We start from the raw sequence: 24,869 nt of genomic DNA on the forward strand, positions 1-24,869 counted from the left end.
TTGTCAATATGGCCAACTCTACGTTCTGAATTTTTTCCTACCTGTGAGAAGAGATGGTTGCTAATAGGAACTTCTATGAATTGTGAATCACATGCAGTATTCTCTTCACCATAAGAAGATAAACATTTTGCCATGTATTGTTATATGTTTGCTGCTCTCTCATTTAAATCCTGTCTGCCTAATAAACTACGAAGCTAGAGTGAGACAACAGCAAACGTGGAAGAATATACATATCATGTCATGTTTATATTCGTATTATTCTTATGCCTAATAGTGATACAGTCAGAAATGAAGCACAGCAATTGACTAGATTTTAAAATCTAAGATGACTCTAATTTCTGTGCAGAATGTAATGTACTAAAGAGGTGTCTGCAAAGATTTTCAACGGAGAAAAATTTTCGCTGAACCCTCGTTCAGAACATCTATAATACGCAGTGTATTATTTGGTTCTTGTTGATCATTATCAAAGAAAGCAGTGTAAGTAACAACAAATTGCAGTCTCTTGCCATTGTTTCGCTAATGAGACGATTCCTCTCTTTTTTTTAATTGTAAACGGCAGTAGTGCGCACAAAAGCAAGCCATGCCGCGAGCCGCGACAGGCCGTAAACACGCACTATCAGAATGCGACAAACAATGCATGACACAGTACAGTAATGCATTTTCGGCTTAGAGGGACGTAAACACCTATAACAAAGAAAACGGCGCTTATCAGATCAAAGAAAAGTACGCAATCAATGCAAACCAAGTGAAAAAGGAAGGGTACCCGTACAAATACGGACGGAGCGCCTGACGCATAGCAATGGCTACCTAGTAAAGCTTAACTGCTAAGGTTACAACTCGAACCAAATTACTGTAGCTCTATCGTCATTCATGCGACCTAAATTGTGTCTCATATTACAATGGACCAACTTTGTTTCGATTTGGAGATGCGGCCTAAAACTTTTCTCTCCCCCTTGAATTTAGAGTCTCAAATTTCAGGTGCGGCTTAGATTCGGTAAAATTTTTTTTCCTTGATATTGAGTCTCATTTTTCAAGTGCGGCTTAGATTCGAGTGCGGCTTAGATTCGAGTAAATACGGTAGTCTTTCTGCTATAGCAAGCACAAACACTATTTATGGAACATAGTTCTTTATAGAGCAACAAGTAAGATCCAATGAAGTACAGGTTGTGTATAGCAGTAAACACATTGCTGGACAGCAGTAATAAAAGGTTACGGAATAGGCTGAGCACTCATTTGTGGTCGCTTAAATAATACTGTTTCTTTGACGACTCACCAGAACATACCAGGGGTCGACCCAGAAGGCATCTATAAGCAGGCCTGTGAATTGTATGGATGTCCAATCTCTGAAATGCCGTGTGTCATGAGTGAAGGTACATCACTTTCTTTCCCATTCTTTTAATGCAGCCAAACCATTTCAGACTATTTCTCTCTATAGTTCCTTGATGTAAAGCGAATTTCATATTGTTTTGGTTGTTATCATGTCCTTTCCAATCGTATCCATAACCTCTCATAGATAATAGTTCTCTGTTGTATTTTACTCAAGTCTTTCTTTGTCGAGGTCCAACATTTTGATTCATCTGTCAAAACTGGTAAATGATGTGTTTATTGAAGGTTAACTAAGAATTAAGTCCTCAATGAAATTTGAATTACATTAACTGATTTTGTATCAGTAAAGGCTAGCAGTAAGTTCATGGAGCACTGTCCTTGTGGAATCCAAATGCAAGTTTGTGTGTTACCTCCATAAAAGTGACAGTTGGTCACTATATTGTGGGCAAATTGTTTAACTACCGAGAAAAGAATTTGAACTTTGTGTTTGGAAAATATATTAAGAAACTGCAGATAATTGTACTGCTATTTATTGACAGTTCAGTGATGAATGAACATGCTTGATTATGCAATCATATTTCCCACTTCTGGTCAGGTGCTTAAGACAGCAGAAGCAGCTTTTAAAAGAGCTGTGAAAGATAAAAACAAATTGTGAGGTGCTTTGGGTGGATAATAACAACTGCAGTAGAGAAATGACAACTTGGGATGAAGGAACACGGACATGCCTACTAGTTTTAATTTCTCGCACATGAGTCATCAACAAATAGTCGAAATACCTCCAGAACCATTGTGAGTGAATGGAGCTGCACTTTTTTGATTGTGTGTGGAAATCAACACCAAACTAGTTATACTGAAAACAAACACTCAAGGGATGCCAGTAACATCACTGTAAACATTGCATATTCTGAAAATGAAATTACACAATTTGAGATTTTACTGGTGTCTTAAAGATATGAATTTATGTGCATAGACTAAAGCAGCAAATGAAAATTTGTACTGAGGCTGGGAATCGAGCCTGAGTCTCCTGCTCACTAAGCAGGTGCATTTGCCACCAAGCGTGAGCAGCAGTGACAATTTGGATCGAGGAGGGAGGTGTGCCAGGGTAATCTGTGCAGTTGTATGAACTGCTGTGCCAAAGTGGCCCAGTAGCTGACACACTTGCTTAGTATGCAGGAGACCCAGGGTTGAATTCTTGCCTTGGTACAAATTTTCACTTGTCACTTCAGTCTATATACATAAAATTGTAGTTTCTGTTCATTTGGTTTGATAAATGCAGAGCATCTGCTTAAATTAGGCAATAGAAGAAATCTTAATTTATACGATACTGCAAAACAAAAGCTGTGTAAAACACCTCCGATTGAATCAAGTTTGTGTCACCCTTCTCTTTGAATTAACCTGCGTGATATCTTGTTTTTATTTACATTAATATCAGCAATATGTAGTTCACCTTATAACTGCAGCTTTTAATTAAAGCAATGAAAATCGTCATTTGCATTTGTAATTCATCGCAATATCAAGAGAAATTATTCAGTTTGCGACATAGCAGTTTATTTCCTGAGACATTTGTGAAATTTTCGGATGAACTTGACTGACGTTTGTGAGTCATCAGTATCCACTGAAAGCTCTGCACTCAGTAAAAATAAGTGAATGTTACAGCTCTCATCATAGCACAAACCAGTAAAATTGATGTCAGTTCAGCAGCATGTCACTTATAGTTATTTCTAAAAAAAAATCTCATGTGCACTCAAGACTGGGTGTACTCTGAATAGAGTTTCATGCCTAAAAAAACAAGAGTTGATCCCAGAGAATCCAAATTATTGTCAAGTTACTAGGCAGTAATTTCCTCTCCCTCTCCCTCCCTCCCTCCCCATTACATACTAGAACTGTTTTTCATAACTGACTTCATCCAATTTATTCAAGTGATCTTTTTGCCTGGTACATGGTATGATAGGTGCCATCTAGAAACTATTCTTTGTAAATAGATTGCCCATTCGGAAATACACCGAAGCTTCTTGTCATTTTGTGTGTGCTGTTGTGTAACAACGCAAGAATAGTTTTTCCTCTTGGTTTTCATGAGGAATATTCTAAAAGAAAAGCATTGAAAAGTTCCCCCCCCAGGCCGCGGACTACACCGCCCACCACCGCCCCTCCCCCCGCACTGCACCATCCTCCCGCCCGGTCCAACGCCTCATGCCCGCCCACTCCTTGCACTTCCATCGGTAAGCTGGAACAACTATGTGGAGTGACATTCTCCGTGAATTTTTCGTGTGTGTTCAGTGGCAGATTTAAAAATTTTGTGCCCTTGGGCACATCATATTATATGCGCCCCCCTCCAAAAAAAAGAAAAAACATGTTTTAAATAATAACTATTACCCAATCACTTTACAATAGCTGCTTTGGGTGGGAGTGCTGTGAACTGTTTCTGTACTCTGCTATTCTGTGTTCTGAAGGACGCGTCAACGGTCTAGTCGCTCTCAATCAAAATGTAATATATTACCTGAACTGTACTTCGTGTATGGCAGTGGATAAAACAAACTTAAAACTGCATTGTGTTAACACTTTCTGCTGTTGAAAGACAACGGAAATGATCACAAGGAAAATAACTTTCCTTTTATGGCCTAAAAATTCGGCAGTGTGTGTAGGTGACAACAGATTTTTGTTATACATTCACTTTTAATATGTTCTTATACACAAAACCGTTGAGAAGGAAGATAAATAAGTTTTGTTACGATCTAAAAATTGAAGCAAATATGTCATACACTACAAATTAATACGTACTTTTACAATGATACATTCAAAATTAAACTGTCATTTTATGATCTAATAACTTAAATGTGTAGCAAATAAAAAAACACATTCAGTATTAATATGTAAATCCATACCAGAGCATAAGAAATGAAAATGAAATAGAGATTGCAGTGCATGAACTAATTACTAAATACAGATGGACAAACACAGAACTGGGTTTGCTATTACCTAATTTTACAGACTAGTGTGGAAAAATCAAATTTGTTTGTTAATCTAATAGTTAACAAGTAAAGCATTAGGGTCTTTGTAGCTAAATGCTGCATAATAATTGTACACAATACCTTTAATCCATGTGGGGCTTGAACAGTTTTGTACTGCAGCAACTGCTCTCACTGTAGCTGTTTCTAACAGTATTAGCAAAGCTTTTACGTGTATATCGACAGAATTGAACTATGTTACTGATTAACATTTTTTTTCATCTGGGCTTACTCTCCAATAACGTATATTTCTGTGATAACTATACATTTCAGCAGATGCTAACAATATGCATCAGTTGTAATATACTTGAGTATCAGTATGACTTGACTGTACAGCACTGAGCGGCCTGGGTCATTCGGGTATTGTTTAGTATTGTCGGGCGCCTTCGGTCACGTGTGCACGTAAATGAGGTTTAGTTCTGCGTTCTGCCATCGGCAATTGTAAAATAAACAGGTAATACGTAGTTTGTAGATCCAATAAATGTGCTTGAAGTCATAATAAAAAACACATTATAATCTTAAATTTTTAAAATTTATATGAATAAATAAACTAACTCACCAGTTAGCAGAGTTTGCGTATGGCTTTGACGGCAGAAAACTCATTGATCATAACTTCGTAGTTCAGGAAGTTATCAGGAGGTCGGCTTCGATGTGAAGAATGGACAAGGCACTCAATCTCTCCTCCAGACAACGTAGAAAGTAGGTATGATTTCAGTCTTTTAATAGCTGTAAACGATTGTCCTACTGAAAAATTTGTAAGTGCCATACATAGAAATATTCTAGGACTGTAACCTCTCTTTTCGTAAAAATTTACTTGTTTCGGCTGGTATATCAGTAATCTCAAAATATGTACCCATTCACACACTGCAACATGTACACATTCACTAGATAGATAAGGAAGGCTCTAAATCTGTGTTATATGATGCCTGGAGTTTTGCTGCACATTCAGCAATATCATCTAGCTTTCCTTCCTCCTCAATAATTTGGCATGCAAGTTGTTGAGTACTGGGAGAAATGTTTCAACACTAAATTTCTCCGTTCCAGTCGGGAAAACTTTTTCAGAGTCTGCTTCTTCGTCATCATGAAGTTTGTGTTTTTGTGATCCTTTATAGGTGCATTCACAGTCTATATCAGTCAGTCTCCATGGATTTATTTTCGTAATAGTCAAACATACCATGAATAGATGCAACAAATTGTACAAGTGATTTATATTACTCATGCACCATTTTAGTATCAATATTTACACTTTGCAATTTCAGATTTACGCTATTAAAATCTCTGGAGTATGTCCTTCCAAACTGTAGTCATGAAGACTGTTCTAGTCTGCTGATTTGATTCAGTAAAATTGAAGCCTCATTTTGCGAAAGTGGTTTTTCAAACATATTGTTGGCAGTATGTGTGAGGGCATTGATAACTCTCCCAGTTTTCATATAGACTTACACACACTTCCCCTCTGGCTGACCAACGTGATTTTGATAAACTTTTTACTGTTTTGCTTCCTGGTTTCATGAAAGAAGTTTATCCCAGCGTTTTGTAGAAGCAGAAAAAAAAAGTCTTTGCACTACATTGAAAAATGAACATGCTTTCAGACAACAGCTTGCAGCACCAGAGCCGACTCAATTCAAGGAATGTGCTGCAGAAGGCACATAATGTGCTTTCGGATTTCGTTCGTTAATGCGTGTCTGCAAGCCAGTGTAGGTTCCCGACATATTGCTTGCATTGTCATATGACTGGCCTCTACAGTCAATAATATCAATGGAATTTGTAGACAGGACTTTCAGTACGGCCTGAGCTAAGTTTTCAGACTTGTTCTGGGTTTGGTAAAAACAGAAGAGAATGTTCAACAGGTTCACCATTCTCATTCACATATCTTAATGTAATTGATCAATATGTGAAATGTCCACCGTAGAATCTACTATTATAGAGAAATATTTGGCCTGTTTTATTTCACTTATGATAATTCTTTTTATTTGTTCAAAACAGAAGCTCTAGTATTTAATCACAGATTATTGAAGAAAGATAACTTGTGCATCCCTGCCCTGGATTTCCATATCATTCAATGTGCTCTGCAAGAAAAGGATCAAACTCTGCTATAAGTTCAAGAGACGTCATAAATTGATCATTATGTAATGGATGGATTCTTTCAACGTGTCCACGTAGGGAAGTCCACAACTTGTTGGCTTCTTCACTAGTGCAAACACCCTTTTCAACAGACGGTGCCAGTACATTTTTTTCTGTCTCAAAATATGACTCGATACTGTTACCTATTGTTCCAGTAACTTTTTTCTTGCTAAGAGTGATAACTCAGAATTTTTGTGTTCAAGTGAATTCTCATGGTGAGATAAAATATTACAAATATTTTTCCAATGTGCAATACCATTAATAGCAATCACGGCCTTACCTCCGAACCATTTAGATGGTGCACAAAAAAAGCACTGGTGCTACAGGAATATGCTAGAAAATCATGCAAAGTTGATTCTCCATTTAATAGTTTACGGTAAAATACATATTTGTTCAGATATCTGGTTTTATCATCTGTTGATCTTCTTGGATTAGAAAAATCACCATTACAATTTTGATTACTGCCATGTTGTAAGATAATGTCGATTGTTGATTCATTTACACAACATTCTGCAATATCATCACTAACGAAGTTATTTCTTTTTGTAATATCTGACTCGACACTTAGTTTTTCGTGAAACTCGAAATCAGGAACAATTTGCTTTTCTTCATTTTTAACTTTTCTTTTGTCTGTATTTACTTCTTTTACAACAGGTGCAGTGCGAGAAATATAATCTGTACTACTTGAAGTCTAACCAGCAACATTCTTAGCGAAACATTTATCTACTCTGCCTAGCGTTTTTAGAACATTGTCTTCTCATTCTCGCCTTTCCTTCGATAATTTCTGAAATGCTGCCCCACTTACTTTTACAAGTTTGCTTTTCTCACTGTCATTCATGTTAAGGCACTTACAAAATTGTCAACCAACAGTCAAAATAAAAGAAGAAAATTTGTAAAAGGGAAGAAAGAAAAACTGTACCCACTTCCATTCGTAGTACTCTGCACTCATGCACAAAGAATTTTTCCTTTAAACACGGAGCGATGAAGTGACCAACTCGAATTACTCAGTGTAACTGTGCTATGATAGAACGACAATGCAGAATAATTTAATTTCATTGTCGCCTGGGCCTCTGTTGTCAGTGAACAGTAGAAGCACACCTGCCAGCCGGAATTTGTCTCGTACAGAAAACGGGACAGTCCCTTTTTGGCTTCTGTTTCCCACGTCACCAGAATTTTAGCTGGGACGCAAATATGTTCTGAATACTCTTGACACTGTCTTTCTAATTAAAAAAGCAATTTTTTGCAGTTTGGATCGACTCCTATCCCACTTATAACATTTTAGTGGTTTCTGTGGGCAGAGAAGACAGACTACAAAGTTTAAGTAGTATTGTTGGCAGTTGGTAACGTGTTGTTGTTTGTGTGAAAAATGCTGTTATGTCTGCATGGAAATGCACCTTTTGTTCCAACATAAAATCAAAATATCCTTTCCTCGAAGGAAAAAAGCTTAGTTAAGAAGTTTAGTATAAAATTTGCAATGCCACGTTCTGTTCAATTGCACAGAGCGGGGGACTTTGATATCGCACAGGCTGCAGCACAATAAATGAGACAAACGAAAGTTGGTTTCTTCTTCATTTTTTGCCAAAAAATAACTAAGTAAATAAATAAGTTTTAAACTGTTACGAAGTGTATTTCACACATTATTAGATATTCTGCTTATGTTCTTTTCGTATAACCATGTATTTAAAAATGTTTCGCAGTATCAACATGTTTTGTCAAACAGGTGTCATTAAATCAAAGCTCAGATATTGAAGACCACAGAGCTTTCACATTAATTACAGTAATGGAGGGTCGACTTGATACTTCCCTGTAATTTCTACAAGAAATTTAAGTAGAGTTGGGTTTTACATACTGAGGCCCACACATGTTTTAAGAAACTGCTGATTAGTTTCACAGCTTTTGAGGGGTGCCGGTGTTTTCATGGGGAAAATATGGTAGGGTTAAGTAGATGCCCACAACGTTCTCAGAATAATGTTTGAAACATTGTGTTGTAGATTGCTGTCCCGACAGCTTACTTCAAAATATTTTGAACAGCCATGAAGTCACCAAGTAAAATATATATATTTCCAAGCATGTATTGTCGAAACTCGTTCTTAAGGCTTACTTGAACTAGCAAGTTGTTTAACAATATTAAAAATTTTTGTTGTTTGTAAGCAGAGTTACATTAAAACATAAAAGGTTAAAATGAGTACAGAGCAAAAAATGCCGCCCCCCTTAAGGTGCCACCCCTAGGCCCATGTCTAGTGGGCCTATTTGTAAATCTGCCACTGTGTCTGTTTAAATTTGACCTGGAGAAGTGGATCTCAGTAATTTGATCCTGGTAACCTAGGTTAACATAATGTATTGCAGAACTGCACTCACTAAAAAAATTCTTGAAGGGCTCACATATTTGCTTGTGAATATACTAAGGCAAAACCTTGCACTGTTTTTTTAGTTAGTTCAGCATTGATAAAGTTGTTGATGGCCTTGGAAGGAGGACAATTGGGATTAGAAGTCAAAGATGAGTCAAAGAAACTGTTACACCCGTCCTACATCTTGTAGGGCCCCCAGAAGCATGCAGAAGTGCCACAACACAATGTGGCATGGACTAGACTAATGTCTGAAGTAGTTCTGGCGGGAACTGAGACCATGAATCCTGTAGGGCTGTCCATAAATCCGTAAGAGTATTAGGAGGTGGAGATCTCTTCTGAACAGCATATTGCAAGGCATCCCAGATATGCTCATTAATGTTGATGTCTGAGGAGTTTGTTGGTCACCACAGGTGTTTAAACTCAGAAGAGTGTTCCTGGAGTCACTCTGTAGAAATTCTAGACCCGTCAGGTGTCGTAATGTCCAGCTAGAATTGCCAAAGTCCATTGGAATGCACAATAGACACCAATGGATGCAGATGATCAGACAGGACGATTACATACATGTCACCTGTCTGTCATATCTAGAAGTATCAGAGGTCCCATATCACTCCAGCTGCACACAAACTGCACCATTAAAGAGCTTCCACCAGCTCGAACAGTCCCCTGCTGAGATGCAGAGTCCGTTGATTCATGAGGTTGTCTCCGTACCCGTACACGTACATCCGCTCAATAAGATTTGAAATGAGACTCATCTGACCTGGCAACACAGTTCGTCATAAACAGTCCAATGTCAGTGTTGATGGGCCCAGGCGAGGCATTAAGTTTGTCTGCAGTCATCGAGGGTACGTGACTGGGCCATCAGCTCTGAGGGCCCATATCAATGAAGTTTCATTGAATGGTTTGCATGCTGACACTTGTTGATGATGGCCCATCATTGAAATCTGCAGCAATTTGCAGAAGAGTTGTACTTCTCTTATGTTGAACAATTCTCTTCAGTCGTTGTTGGTCCCATTCTTGCTAGATCTTTTTCTGGCCGCAGCAATATCTGAGATTTGATGTTTTACTGGATTACTGATATTCACAATACACTCATGAAATGGTCGTATGGGAAAATCCCCACTCCATTGCTACCTCGGAGATGGTGTGTGCCATCACTCATGCACCAACTATAACACCACATTCAAACTGACTTAAATCTTGATAACCTGCTATTGTAGCAGCAGTAACTGATCTAACAACTGTGATCGCCTCTTGCTGTCTTATACAGGGTGAGTCACCAAACATTACCACTGGAAACACCTCCCGAACCACAACAAACACTGAATAACCCCCCACCCCCACCCCCTGGGGATCCACAACTCTTTTGTGGATACGTGCGTAGCGAGCACAGGACCCCGAGCTAGTGTGGCCCTCCTTCCTTTCCGGGCTGGATACCTTTCTTTTCCACATCCTTCCCCAACCCCCCATCTCCGCCCCCCCCCCCTCACCACTGCCTCTTCCCTTCCCTTTCTCCCCCTCTGGGAGTATGTTTACTGCCTACGTCCGGAGATGGACACTCGAAACTGTAAAACAGTCTCTCTTTCTCTGCTGGCAAGTCTTTGTCCTTCTCTTTTCCTTACCTCTTCTCCTTAGCATTTTCTCTGCTGTGGCATTTGAGACCTCTCTTCTTTCCTTTCCTTTCCTTTTCCTTGTCCCTCCCTTTCTCTTTTTTTCCTCCCTTCCTCTTTTTTCCTCCCTGTGCGTGTCTGAAGGCCGACCCATGCATTCCCACGCGTAGCCGGTGATGGGGTAACGCATAATTCCCCGCCCCAGGTAGACAGGTAGGACACGTACGTACCCTCTGGTAACGGCCAGGCCCAGGGAGGGGTGATTACCTGAGCTGATATCTTCCGAAAGTGCTGATTGGTCCCTCCGTCCTTTTCTCGGGAGGTTTGAGTTCCCGATTATGAAATTGCACCTTGTTGTTAGAAACAGTCAGTGCTCTCCAGGCACAAAAATTGCTGCGTACTTAACTGCTACACACCTTTCCTGTCCGGGTGGAAGCGCACCATACTCCAGATTCATCACATGGGGTTGTCTATACACGCTCCCTCGACGGATTGTCAGACGAGGAAATTCAAAACTACCTGTCTGACCAGGGCATAACGGCTGTTCATTGAGTCATGAAAAGGGTTGACAAGGACTTGGTTCCAACCCGTTCTGTCTTCTTGACATTTGACAGAGTTCAACTTCCATTGAACAAAAAAGCGGGCTATGAGATAATTTCCGATTGCAGTTACATCCCAAACCCTACACGTTGCTATTGTTGTCTGCGGTTCAGTCATACCAGCCAGTCATGTTCCAATCTGGCCAAATGCGTTACGTGTGGCAAGGATGCCCATGAGAGTGCTTGTCCACCTCCATCCCCATGTTGCATCACTGTATGGATTACCACACTGCTTCCTCTATAGGTTGCCCCATTTTTAAAGACGAATGGCTCATTCAGGAAATCAGAGTGAAAGAAAAGGTGTCGACCTTTGCTGCTTGAAATTTATTCTCCAGTCGAAAGCCCACTGTGCCTCATGCAGGTAAATACAGCATTAACCAAGAAGGCTAATAAGAAACCCAGTTCCTCTCCTTCTCCGCCACGGCGTGTCTCATCTACAGCACAACCTGGCGGTAACCGCCCTCGGCGGTCTTCTGTGTCGCCAAGGCGCACTGCAGGCGGCCGATCAACCGTCAGATCGCTGGTGGCAGGAGCTGCTCCCGAACAAACTATGGATCAGGGTCTTCTGCCTTCGGCTGAATGCCATTCCACGCTGTCGGCCGCCGGCTCTGAGCAGTTGTTGAGTTGAGGGCAACCTTGGTTGCATTCTTCCCTTTTCTATCCACCCTATGTCCATTATCCATTGGAATATCCACGGCACTCGAGCCAATCGGGATGAATTGCCGATCCTCTTAAGACCCTACTTGCCGGTAATCTTCTGTCTTCAGGAAACAAAGTTGCGTCCCCACAATCGCTTTGTTTTCCCCTATTTTCAGTCAGTCCGATTTGATTTCCCCTCTGTTGAAGTGGCTCCAGTACATGGAGGACTCGTGATTCTTCTCCATGATACTCTCCATTATCACCCAATCCCCTTAAACAGTTCCTTCCAATCTGTCGCTGTCCGTCTTTCCCTTTCTGAATACACCTTCTCTCTTTGTACTGTATACATTCAATCGTCCACACAAATGGCAAGAGCTGATCTCCTTCATCTTCTTTTTCAGCTTCCGCCACCCTATTTGCTGGTTGGGGACTTCAATGCCCCACCACCTGCTTTGGGGATCTTTGCATCCTTGTCAGCGGGGCTCACTACTGATAGACGTCTTCCACGAAGCGGATCTTGTTTGCCTCAACACTGGGGACCCTACATTTTTGTGTGCCTCCATGACAAATTTCTCTCATTTGGACCTTTTGGTCGGTACTATTCCGCTAGCTCGGCGCTTCGAATGGTTCGCTCTTGCTGATACACACTCGAGTGACCACTTTCCATGTATCCTTAGATTGCAGCCACAACAGCCATATATGCGCCCAAGGCGCTGTAAGTTTGCCCAAGCCAGTTGGACACTTTTTTAGTCTCTAGCGACATTTGATGACCGTAACTTTCTTAGCGTTGATAATGAGGTCACTCATATTACAGAAGTTATTCTTACAGCTGCGGAACGTTCAATACCTCACACCTCCGATTTGCCCCAGCGCCCCCAAATTCCTTGGTGGAATGAGGCATGCCATGATGCAATACGTGAGCTGCAACATGCTCTTCGCATTTTCCGGCACCATCCTACCTTGGCCAACTGTATCCGTACAAGCAGTTCCTTGCGCGATGCCGTCGCGGCATCCACGATAGCAAGAAGGCAAGCTGGGACTTCTTTACTAGCTCATTTAACACCTTCACTCCCTCCTCGAAGTTTGGAGTAGGATTCGACGGTTATCTGGTGCGCCTAGTTTCTCCCCGGTCTCTGGACTCACTGTCGCGCATGATACATTAGTGGACCCTGTCGCAGTTTCTAACTCATTGGGTCGACACTTTGCTGAGATTTCGAGCTCTTCAAATTACCCGCCAGCTTTTATCCCGAAGAAACGTGCAGCGGAAGTGCGACCTCTTGCTTTCTCCTCTCAAAATCACGAAAGCTATAATACTATTTTCTCCATGCGGGAACTCCAACATGCAGTCTCTTCTTCTCGCTTTTCCGCCCCAGGACCGGATGGTATCCACATCCAAATGTAGCTGCATTTATCATATCATAGTCTGCGTTACCTCCTTTGCCTTTATAATCGAATTTGGACCGACAGTACTTTTCCCAGACGATGGCGGGAAGCTATCGTCATTCCTGTTCCGAAACCAGGAAAGGACAAACATCCCCCCTCTAGCTGTCGCCCCATTTCTCTCACGAGTAGTGTATGTAAGGTTTTGGAGCGTATGATGAATTGCCGTTCAGCCTGGTGGCTGGAGTCGGAAGTCTTTTTAACACCGGCCCAATGCGGTTTCCGAAAGCATCGTTCTGCAGTTGACCATCTTGTTGCTCTCTCCACTTATATCATGAACAATTTTCTCAGGAAATGCCAAACAGTAGCAATATTTTTTGATCTGGAGAGAGCATACGATACCTGTTGGAGGACAGGCATCCTCCGCACACTGTTCTCTTGGGGCTTCCGAGGTCGGCTGCCCCTTTTTCTTCGTGAATTTATGGCAGAACGCACATTTAAAGCGCGGGTAAACACTACTTTCTCCCGTACTTTCTCCCAAGAAAATGGTGTACCCCAGGGCTCCGTGCTAAGTGTTGTACTGTTTGCCATTGCCATAAATCCAATTATGGATTGTCTCCTTCCTGATGTCTCGGGCTCCCTCTTTGTGGACGATTTTACAATCTACTACAGCTGTCAACGGACCAGCCTTCTTGAACGACTTCTTCAAGGATGTCTCGATTGCCTCCACTCTTGGAGCATCGAAACCGGCTTCGGCTTTTCTCCCAGTAAGACCGTTTGTGTCAGTTTTTGGCATTGTACAGTGTTTCTTCTGCCTTCCTTACATCTAGGTCCGGTCAACCTTTTGTTCGCAGGCGTCGCTAAATTCTTGGTTCTTATGTTTGACAGAAAGCTGTGCTGGTCTTCCCATGTTTCCTATCTTTTGGCTCACTGTCTGCGATCCCTCAACACCCTCCGTGTTCTGAATGGTACCTCCTGGGGATCGGACCGAGTGGTCCTTCTCCGCCTCTATCGCGCCTTAGTGTGCTCGAAATGGGGCTATGGAAGTATAGTTTACTCCTCTGCTCGGCTGTCTATTCTTCAGCATCTCAACTCTGTCCACCACCGTGGATTACGTTCTGCGTTTGGAGCTTTTTACACCAGCCCTATGGAAAGCCTTTATGCTGAGACTCCTGAACCTCCGCTGTCCAATCGGCGAGCTGTCCTGAGTCGTTATACTAGCCATCTGTCTTCTATGCATGCTAATCCGGCCCTTGACATTTTTTTCAACGCCTCCTTGGATTTAGGGTATGCAGGCCGCCCTTCCTCTCTACAACCACTGGGAGTCCACTTCCGTCAACTGCTACATTCTCTTTCCTTCCACTTTCCTAAAACTTTCTTGACAACTTGGGGTACAGCACCGCCTTGGCTCCGGCCCCAGACCTGCCTGCTCAGTGACCTCTGTCAGTTTACCAAGGATGGTACCCCTTCTCTTGTTAATCGTCGGGCATTTGCTGCTCTTTGCGCACAAATGAAGGATGCCACATTTATTACAATGATGGCACAAAAACATTGTTTGGTTTTCGGAGTGCCTGTATTGTTGGCGACACCCCTAATCGATTTCGGTTTCCCAACCAGTGTTCAGTTTTTACTGCGGAGCTTTACGCTGTTCACCAGGCTGTCCAATACATCCGTCACCATCAGCGGATACAGTATGTTATCTGCTCAGATTCGCTCAGCTCTCTCCTCAGTCTCCAAGCTCTCTACCCTGTCCACCCTCTGGTCCACCGGATTCAGGACTGCCTCCACTTGCTCCATTTTGGGCTCATCTCTGGGGCGTTCCTCTGGATCCCAGGACATTTTGGTATCTGTGGAAATGAGGCGGCTGATATAGCGGCCAAGGCTGCAGTCTCTCTTCTTCAGACTGCTATTCGTATGATTCCCTTTGCCGATCTACGGAGTGTTTTATGTCGTTGTGTTGCTCTTTTATGGCATGCACATTGGTCGACACTTCTCAATAATAAATTGCAGGATGTGAAAGCTCTTCCCTGCGCTTGGACCTCTTCCTCCCGAACTCATCCTCGGGAGGAGGTAATTTTAACTAGACTCCGGAAAGGGCACCATCTTTTTAGCCATCAACATCTTTTAACTGGCGATCCTCCCCCACTTTGTCCCCACTGCTCTCAACTGTGTACGGTGAGACACATTTTACTTGAGTGCCCATATTTTACTCCGTTACGCACCCGTCTACAGCTGTCACCTGATATATCTTCCATTTTAGCAGATGACACGCGCTCAGCCAATTGCGTTCTCGAGTTTATTAGTGCCAGTGAGAGGACGTCAGTCATTTGAAGCTCCTTTTGGGGACAAACAACCCCCCTTCTATAGTGGTTTTTTAAGCTTTCCTTCTGGTTTTAGTTTCCCCACTTTTTTGAGTTTTGCACTCATTGCTGCTGGTTTCCAGTTTGGTTTTTTTACCTTTTCCTAAGTCACAGACCGGGTGCTAATGACCATAGCAGTTTTGCACCCTAAAACCAAAACAAACCAAAAAAAATACTGAATAACCGATTCCACAGACCGAGAGGAGGAGTGGGGCTGATGGAATCGGTTAATACAAACCACTGAGAAATGCATGGAAGTATGATTTTCAACACTTACTTTAAGGGAGACTTGTTTTTATTTTTAGCGCAACTGAAAATAGAAACAAATAATTAATGCTATTTGTTACATTGTAAAATGTTAAGTACATCCAGAGTAATTTGTAACGTAAAGTTGACGCTTGAAGCCTCAGATGTTCAGTCGCGTATTGTAACAAACAATCTGTAGAGGTATGTTTACGAAGATATTTATGAGTTCGGCTGTCTCAGTGTCTGCATGTAGCGCTTGCCAAATTAGTCCTTTTACTGAGAATAACTGTAGTACATGGTGTTACCGGACATGTGTGATAGTATATTGTACACAAGTAAGAATAGAAGTACACACAGTAGGAACGTGAGAAGGTCACAAGTACAACAGTGTGTACAGTGTTGTATGAACTGTGAAAATGGTTTATTCTAACTGTGAAAAGGCAGAGATGATACTCATTTATGGCAAGTGTAGACAAAATGCAGCTGCAGCCTTGAAGGTTGTATGCAAAAAGGTACCCGGACAGAGATCATCCAATGCGTAGCACGTTAGGAAACATCTACAAACAATTGGATGCAACAGGCATGAGCATAACTTGCAAACAGGTCCTTAACAAACCCATCACAGGAGAATCAGGTGTAGTTGGTGTGTTGGCTGCTGTTGCCGTGAGCCCACATGAGCCCACATGAGTTCACATGACATTGCTAGAGGCAGTGCAATGAGTCAAAGTAGTGTAATGCGCTTACTTTGTCACAAACTTCACCAGTATCATTTGTCACTGTATCAGCAATTACATGGAGATGAGTTTAATAATCGAGTAAATTTCTGTCAGTGGGCATCAACAGAGAATGCATTGCAGTTCTACCTGTTTACTGGTGAAATGCAGGTTTCACAAACCACTTTGCAGTGCATTTACGAAACACGCATTACTGGTCCGTGGACAATCCTCGCTGGCTTCAACAGGTAGAGCAACAGCGACTGTGAAATGTAATTGTATGGTGTGGAGTAATTGGTGACCATCTCATTGGTCCTCACTTCATTGAATGCACCAAAACAGCTGCAAAATACATAGCTTCTACAAAATGAGCTGCCAACATTGTTAGAAAATGTCCCACTGGAAACATGTAGATGTATGTGGTATCAACATGATGGTGCTGCTGCACATTCTGCAATGAACACTAGGCTGACCCCTGACAGAATGTTCCGGGCACCCGTTCTCCTCATCGTACACCTTCAGACTTTTTTCTGTGGGGTACGGTAAAGGAGAATGTGTACCATGATGTGCCTACAACCCCAGAAGATATGAACATTTTATTGAGGCAGGCTGTGGTAAATTACACCAGATGTACTGCGTGGTGTAAGACATTTATTACACGGTAGATTGCAGATGTGTGCAGCAAATGATGGGCACCACTTTGAACATTTATTAGCCTTAAATGTCAAGACACACACTTTCACATTCTCTCATCAAAAACAAAAAACCAATTTGTAAGTTTAACTACATTCTCATGTTAATGTACATTTTCTTCTAACAAATCAGTGCAGTACAGTATTCTTCAGAGAAAAAGACTAATAAAAATGTTAGTATGTGGACGTAACATGCTGTTCATGTCTCTCCTGTAGCTACGTTACATCACTGTTCTTTTTGTATCCCTGATTAATTCGGTTCTCTCCAATACACATGATTGAACTGCTGAGGAGTTACTTAAGCATCAACTTTGTTACAAATTACTGTGGATATAAAAACATTTTACAATGTAACAAATGGCATTGATTAAGTATTTTTTCTATTTTCAGTTGTGCTAAAAATAATAGGTTTCCGTTAAAAAAAAAAGTGTTGAAAATCATACTTCCATGTATTTCTCAACAGTTTGTATTAACCAGTTACACCCCTCACTTTCAGTCTGCAGAATTGATTATACAGTATTTTTTGTTGTTAGGGAGGTGTTTCCAGTGGTAACGTTACGCGACTCACCTGGTATAGGTGTTGCTGTCAACAGTGCTATACTATGTCTGTTTATATGTGTCTGTATTTAAGTACATAAGCCTACACCAGTTTCTTTGGTGGTTCAGTGTATGAAATAGAGGAGGAGACTATATGCAGGAATGGGTATCTTTGGAAAATAGTGTGAATCAGCAAGACAAAAATTGGTTAGAAACTGCAACTCGCTCATGGAGTGATGAAGGACAATTTCTTATAATTGTGTTGTGAATTTGACTCCTGGCACAATGATAATTACAAATCATATACAATGATTAGTTTTCAACCCTAGTCCTGACATGCCATTTAAACCATACTGTGGTGCCTCATAATTTCTTAGATAGTACCCCCATCAGAAATGTATTTGATAAGAATTAAGTCCACTGAAGTGAATTGATCAAAGAATTGATAATGGAATGTAATGAAATGACATCAGTGAAAATCGTTCAGTTATGCTGAACCTGTAATGTAATGAATGTACTGCTCATGGTAAACAGTAAAATCCATGTTAGTCTAGTCTGGCATAAATTTCACATCAACTGCACATCAGTTATTGATTCCATATGGAATAGGCAAATGATTCAGAGTATAGGAAGTACATTCAGATTAGTCTATTGATGAAAAGTTACTCTGTGGAATTATATTGATGTACTGTATCTTCAATTTTTTTTACAGATATTTGAAGCGAAGAACATGCTAAAACAATGTTTAACTACTCTTGAGGAACTCCAATTTTTGCATGCTAAACTGTCTTCAAAACGTGATACAGTAAATTGTTCAGAGTGGCAAATGGAAATTGAGGACATCAGTAAGAAGAGAGTGAGTGAAAAAGCCAAGTGGCATGTGTGTAGTGTAGAGTAAGACTTTGACAAACATTGCTCTGCTGATGTGTAATGTAAAATGAGAGTTTTCTAAAATCTCGAAGTACGTGCACTATTTAAAGTGAAAGCTGTCTAAACTGTTATATTTTGACTTTTTTCTTTAGATGTGACAAACGAGCAAATTTTTCAATACGTATTGTCATCTGCTTAGTTACTGTGTGGGAGCAAAATTCTTAATTAAGTAGATTTTTTGCTTCCTAAGTTAGCTCATATTATGAGAAACTGGTATATTTTTGGAAGTAGAAAAGCTCTTTTTGCTATAATTTATTGGGTTTACACATTGTATAGCAGAGTGTTGTTCAGCCAAAATATCATATACTTAACTTATAGTTCTGATAATTTAAATTCGCCACGCAGATGTGCATCAAAAATTCAGAATATGAAATATTCAGCTTAATAAAATCTGAATTACAATACCATAATATAATTCCAGAAGCCACCATGGTCCAGCACTTCATTAGGGGGAAAACCTTGATTTGTACCCCCATTTTTAAAGTTAACTATATGCAAGTTGATAGATTTTTAATTGTGCTATGTGTATCACAGTATTGAACAGTATACTGATTATTTTAAAGATTATCTGACACACAAAATACTATCTGCCGTGTGCTGTCAACTTTCATATTGGCCTCACTTGTGCCACTGGTCCAATATTTTGCTGCTAAATGAAAAATCACCTATTATATACACATACATCAAAAAAACTTTTGCATCACCCCGGTTCTCAGAACTCCTGAAGATAGACGTTGACCGTGGATATTGTATCACAGACACAGTCCCTTCACCTGTTAAGAGGTGTCACTAAGCCCGTCCAAAGGTGTAAACAACCAGGCATGAGCAGCGCCAATTAGACAGGGGGTCTGACAGCCAATCAGTTCGTCATTCCACCAGGAAGTAGGTACACAGCTCTTGTTGTCTTTAGTTCAATCATGCCTAGATGGTCAATACCATGGTTCGATTGCGTCCGCATTGTTACTTCGTGACAGGAAGGGCTCTTCAACAAGGGAAATGTCCACGCATCTCAGAGTGAACCAAAGCGATGTTGTTGGGGCATGGAGGAGATACAGAGAGACAGGAACTGTCGATGACATTCCTTGCTCACGCCACCCATGGCTACTACTGCAGTGGATGACCGCTACCTACAGATTATGGCTCGGAGGAACCCTGACAGCAACACCACCATGTTGAATAATGATTTTTGTGCAGTCACAGGACGCCGTGTTCAGACTCAAACTCTGCGCTGTAGGCTGCATGATGCGCAACTTCACTCCAACATCCACAACGAGGTTCCACTTTGCAACCACAGCACCATGCAGTGCAGTACAGATGGACCCAACAACATGCCAAATGGACCGCTCAGTATTGGCATCACATTCTATTCACCAATGAGTGTCACATATGCCTTCAACCAGACAATCATCGGAGACATGTTTGGAGGCAGCCCGGTCAGGCTGAAACACCTTAGACACACTGTCCAGCAAAGTGGAGGTTCCCTGATGTTTTGGGGTGGCATTAAGTGAGACTGACATATGCCGCTGGTGGTCATGGAAGGCGCCCTAATGGCTGTATGACACGTGAATGCCATCCTCGGACTGATGGTGCAACCCAGCAGCATATTGGCGAGGCATTCGTCTTCATGGATGGCAATTCGCACCGCCATCGTCCACATATTGTAAATGACTTCCTTCAGGATAACGACATCGCTCGACTAGAGTGGTCAGCATGTTCTTCAGATACGAACCCTATGGGATAGATTGAAAAGGGCTGTTTATGGACAGCGTGACTCGCCAACCACTCTGAGGGATCTAAGCAGAATCGCCGTTGAGGAGTGGGACAATCTGGACCAACAGTGTCTTGATGAACTTGTGGTAGTATGCTACGACGAATACAGGTGTGCATCAGCACAAGAGGATGTGCTACTGGGTATTAGAGGTATCGGAGTATACAGCAATCTGGACCACCACTTCTGAAGGTCTCGCTGTGTAATGGTACAACATGCAATGTGTTGTTTTCATGAGCAATAAAAAGGGCGGAAATTATGTTTATATTGGTCTCTCTTCCAATTTTCTGTATGGGTTCTGGAACTCTCGGAACCGAGGTGATGCAAAACTTTTTGATGTGTGTATTTTTTTCCTCAGAAACAAATTAAGGCATAAGCTCTTATAAGATGTTTGATATTGCAAACATGGAAAGGTCCACATTGCAATATAATACCTAATACTTTATCAAACTGGCGTATTCCTTATGTATTACTCTCCCAATCATGATCATCATTATATATATATATATATATATATATATAATTTTTTTTTTTTTTTTTTTTTTTTTTTTTTTTTTTTTTTTTTAGGGTAGCTTTCACTCCATGCAGTTGAGACTTTAACCATCAGTGTCATTGAGAAAAATAGAACAGATATTTTGGAAAATGTTAAGGCCCAAGATTAAAGACGTCCAGTGCACGGTAGGTCAGAAGAACTGTGTTTCCTGGTGGAACAATTCAGTTCTGTTCATTGTTTTTAGCACAAACGAGAGGCTCATGACGAACCAAGAAAAATTTCCTATACTTATAAACAGGACCCAAAATCCAAAGTATGGTAGCTGACTGGCACCAAGAACATCGACAAAGTCACCGTAGACCCATTGACAACTATATGGAAACTACATGCATACATACATACATACATACATACATACATACAGACATACAGATAAGTTCTCACAAGTAAACGTCAAAACAATTAACAGGGAAGAGTCTGAGACTCAAAAATGCATGGGTATCAAGAAAGGTGTCATACATAGGGGCAGGATGAAGCAATTTGGGGAAGACAATAACTAAAATTTATCAACTAATGTTTCTGTGTGCACAATGAAAGGGGTAAATCAATAAAAATTATAATTGTTATTTATTTATTACTTTATCCACACATTTTGCTTTGGGTCATGTTTCATTCCAACTTAGAATAGAAGTATCACTCATTATGTATAATTAGTTATCATGTTTGGAAGCATGCTTTTAGTATAGAATACTTACTGTACAGTGTACTTGTTTTTATGCCAGTTAATTTGCCAGGATTGAAATGCATTGATTTATATGTTGTAGGTTGATGTGCAAGAAAAGCTAAAACAGTTGAGTGATCCAGCCATTCTGAAGATGTTACAGGTGTCACTTGCAAAACGCAAGAAAAAAAGAAAATATCAAAAACAACAGAGGGAAAACTGGCATTTAATTAAGGCCGAAAAACAGGCAGAGAGACAGAAGCTTCACAAAGAAATAGATACATGGATAGAAAATATGCAGGAATCGGTGGAAAAGGCAAAAATGGTAAGTACGCAACATGCACCGCCCCCCTCTGGGACTCCATATGCTGCAGTGGGAGAATATTTCATTTACTTCCTTTGTTTAATTAAACGTATATAACATTCTGCCATCATTCTTAGTATCGTGAAGCAGCATAAATATGATAAGGATAAGTGGCCTTCCACAAATTACGCCGAGGTGACAGAAGTCTAGTGATAGCGATATGCACATATATAGATGGCAGTAGTATGGTGTACCCGAGGTAGAAAAGGGCAGTGGGGAGTGCAGGTGCAGCTGTTATTTGTACTTGGCTGATTCATGTGAAATGTTTTCCGATGTGATTATGGCCACACGACGAGAATTAATAGATTCTGAAAGTGGTGTTGTTGGAGCTAGAAGCATGGGACATTCCATTTTAGACATCATTAGGGAAATCAATATTACAAAAACCACAGTGCACCGAGAATACTAAATTTCAGTTATTACCTTTCATCACAAACAGTCCATTGCCCGACAACCTTACTAAACAATGGAGAACAGCAGTATTTGCTTATAGTTGTCACTGCTAACAAAAAATTGCGAAATTGAATGTGGGACATAGTGAACATATCCGTTCGGACTGTGTGGCGAAATTTGGCATTACTAGGATAGGGCAGCAGACGACAGACACAAGTGCCTTTGCTAACAGCAAGTCATCACCTGCGGTGTATCTCCAGGGCTCGTGACCATATTGGTTGGACCCTAGACAACTGGAAAACTGTGGCGAGGGTAGACGAATGCCAGTTTCAGTTGGTAAGAGCTGATGATAGGTGCAACTGTGGCGCAGACACCACAAAGATGTGGGCCCAAGTTGTCAACAAGGCAGTGTGCAAGCTGGTGGTGGCTCCATGATGGTGTTAGCTTTTGTTTACATAGAATGGACTGGGTCCTTTGATCCAGCTAAACCGATCTTTGACTGGAAATGGTTACGTTCAGCTACTTAGAGACCATTTGCAGCCAAACAACAATGGAATTTTTGCGGATGACAATCCGCCATGTCACCATGCCACAATTGTTTGCAATTGGTTTGAAGAACATTCTGGATGATTCGAGCGAATGATTTGGCCACCCCCATTGCTGGCATGAATCCTGTCCAACATCTATGGGACATAATCGAGAGGTCGTTTCATTCACAAAATTCTGCACTGACAACCCTTTCGCAATTATGGAGGGCTAAAGAGGCAGCATTGCTCAGTATTTCTGCAGGGGCCTGCCAACAACTTGTTGAGTCCATGCCAAGTCAAGTTGCTGCACTACGCCAGCCAAAAGAAGGTCCGACAAGATATTAGGAAGTATCCCATGACTTCTGTCACCTCAGTGCGTATAAATACATGGCAGGGTGACTCACCTGAAAGTAATGGGGAGTAAGATTGCCGTATCTTGTTTCCCTAACCTCTCCTGAGAGCAGCATATATTCTACAGGTCAAACAAATGAAATAGCTCTAATAGGATGGGTGCTTATGCAGAAAGCGGTGGCTGCTCCACTTATTGTGTGTCAGAAACTTGACATACCTTGCTAAGTAGTACTGAAACTCATTGTAAATAGCAGACAAGAGAATGTTATTGAAAAATAGCCCACTCCTAAATTGAACATTTGTAGTACAATTTTGAATATCTGAAATTTTTTAAATGCATAGAAGTTTTGACTGTCCAACATACACCTGTTACACTTTGTGTCAATAACTTCTATCATCAAAGAAAGCTACAATGAAATAGAGGGTATCTCAGAAAGAATGACCTGATTTCAAAACTCCTTATTTACTGATAAAAACATATTACGAACATGGGATAAATTGCAAAATACAAAATCTGAGTTTCAGCAATGCTGTTAAAAGTGCTGTGCCTACCAGCAGCAGCATGAACGTAATCTACATGATCGCTAAATTTGTCATAAATTTTACTCAATGTATCTGCGTATATATCACAAGTTAAAGGGAGAGAGGAACAATTTCCCTTCATCCATCTCAGGGTCCCGTGCGCCCCATCCAGCATTGAAGCAGTGTGTCATTAAGAAACTAACATATGTTGTGCAAGTGTGATGGAGCTCCATGCTGTTGGAAAATTAAGTCATTGGAGTCATCCTGAAGTTGTGGAAGAAGCCAGTTCTGCAGCATTTAAAAATAGCTTATTCCAGTCACTGGGTTTTCCTCAAAAACAAGAGATTGTACTCTTTTTCACGAGAAATGGCACAAAAAATTCACTTTCAGTGAGTTTCTTAATGCACGATAATTTCATGAGTGTTTTGGAATCTTCATATGCACCAACTTGTCTGATTACTTTATCATTAACGTGAAATATTGCTTCATCACTGAAAACTAATTGTAGTAAACATATTGCCTTCCATCTCCTCTAGCAGAGCATTGCTGAAATCAGCCATCCTGAAAGACTTTCGCCAATTGTAGTCTGTATGGGCTATAGACCAAATGATGCTTTAACACTTTCCAGATGGTCGTATGAGGCATTGACAGTTCTTTACATGCACAGTGACTAGACTTCTGTGGACTCCACTGTTGGCCAAACTCTTTCCACTGTGTCATCAGAACTGCGAGATCAGCCTGGGACTCTAACCTTGGCACAAGCATCCTCTCTCTTCAAATTGGCGATACCAATGATTAATATTTCTGGTGCAGGCAGATTGTTGCCAAAATGCCGACGAAAAGTGCTCTGGGCTGATATCACTGACACACACTTTGTAACTTGCACCACACAAAACACCTTCTGTCAAGCGAATGCCATCTTACTTCTGACTGATAGCGAACTGAGAAGACCTCTACCTCTAATGACTGACATTTAATGGCAATTCTCTGCAACTACAGGCCAGACATATTCAAACAACACAATACTCACTAGCACATCCCGTTTTTTTGTGTTTATTACTGTCCAAAATAAAGTCATTCTTTTTAAATTACACTATACTAATTGTTGTTATCAGCTATGCTCGCAAAGTGTATGTTAGATACCTAGTAGAGAATTAGCATTTTCTGATTATCATTGTTCCAAGATTTGTTTTGATCAGTATTATTTAACATGTAAAATGGTACCAC

The 24,869-nt window shown here is 40.9% G+C and overlaps 1 protein-coding gene across 1 annotated transcript in view; it reads left to right on the forward strand.

Annotated features, from left to right (window-relative positions):
- LOC126198812 (programmed cell death protein 7-like) overlaps window positions 1–24,869 on the forward strand; it is a 42,279-nt gene that overhangs the window by 7,838 nt on the left and 9,572 nt on the right. The window contains exons 2-3 of the mRNA XM_049935382.1: window positions 18,286–18,429; window positions 21,589–21,810. Coding sequence (XP_049791339.1) covers window positions 18,286–18,429; window positions 21,589–21,810 — 366 coding nt within the window. The remainder of the gene's footprint in view (window positions 1–18,285; window positions 18,430–21,588; window positions 21,811–24,869) is intronic.

Source organism: Schistocerca nitens, chromosome 8, assembly GCF_023898315.1.
Source record: "Schistocerca nitens isolate TAMUIC-IGC-003100 chromosome 8, iqSchNite1.1, whole genome shotgun sequence".
Lineage (NCBI taxonomy): Eukaryota > Metazoa > Arthropoda > Insecta > Orthoptera > Acrididae > Schistocerca > Schistocerca nitens.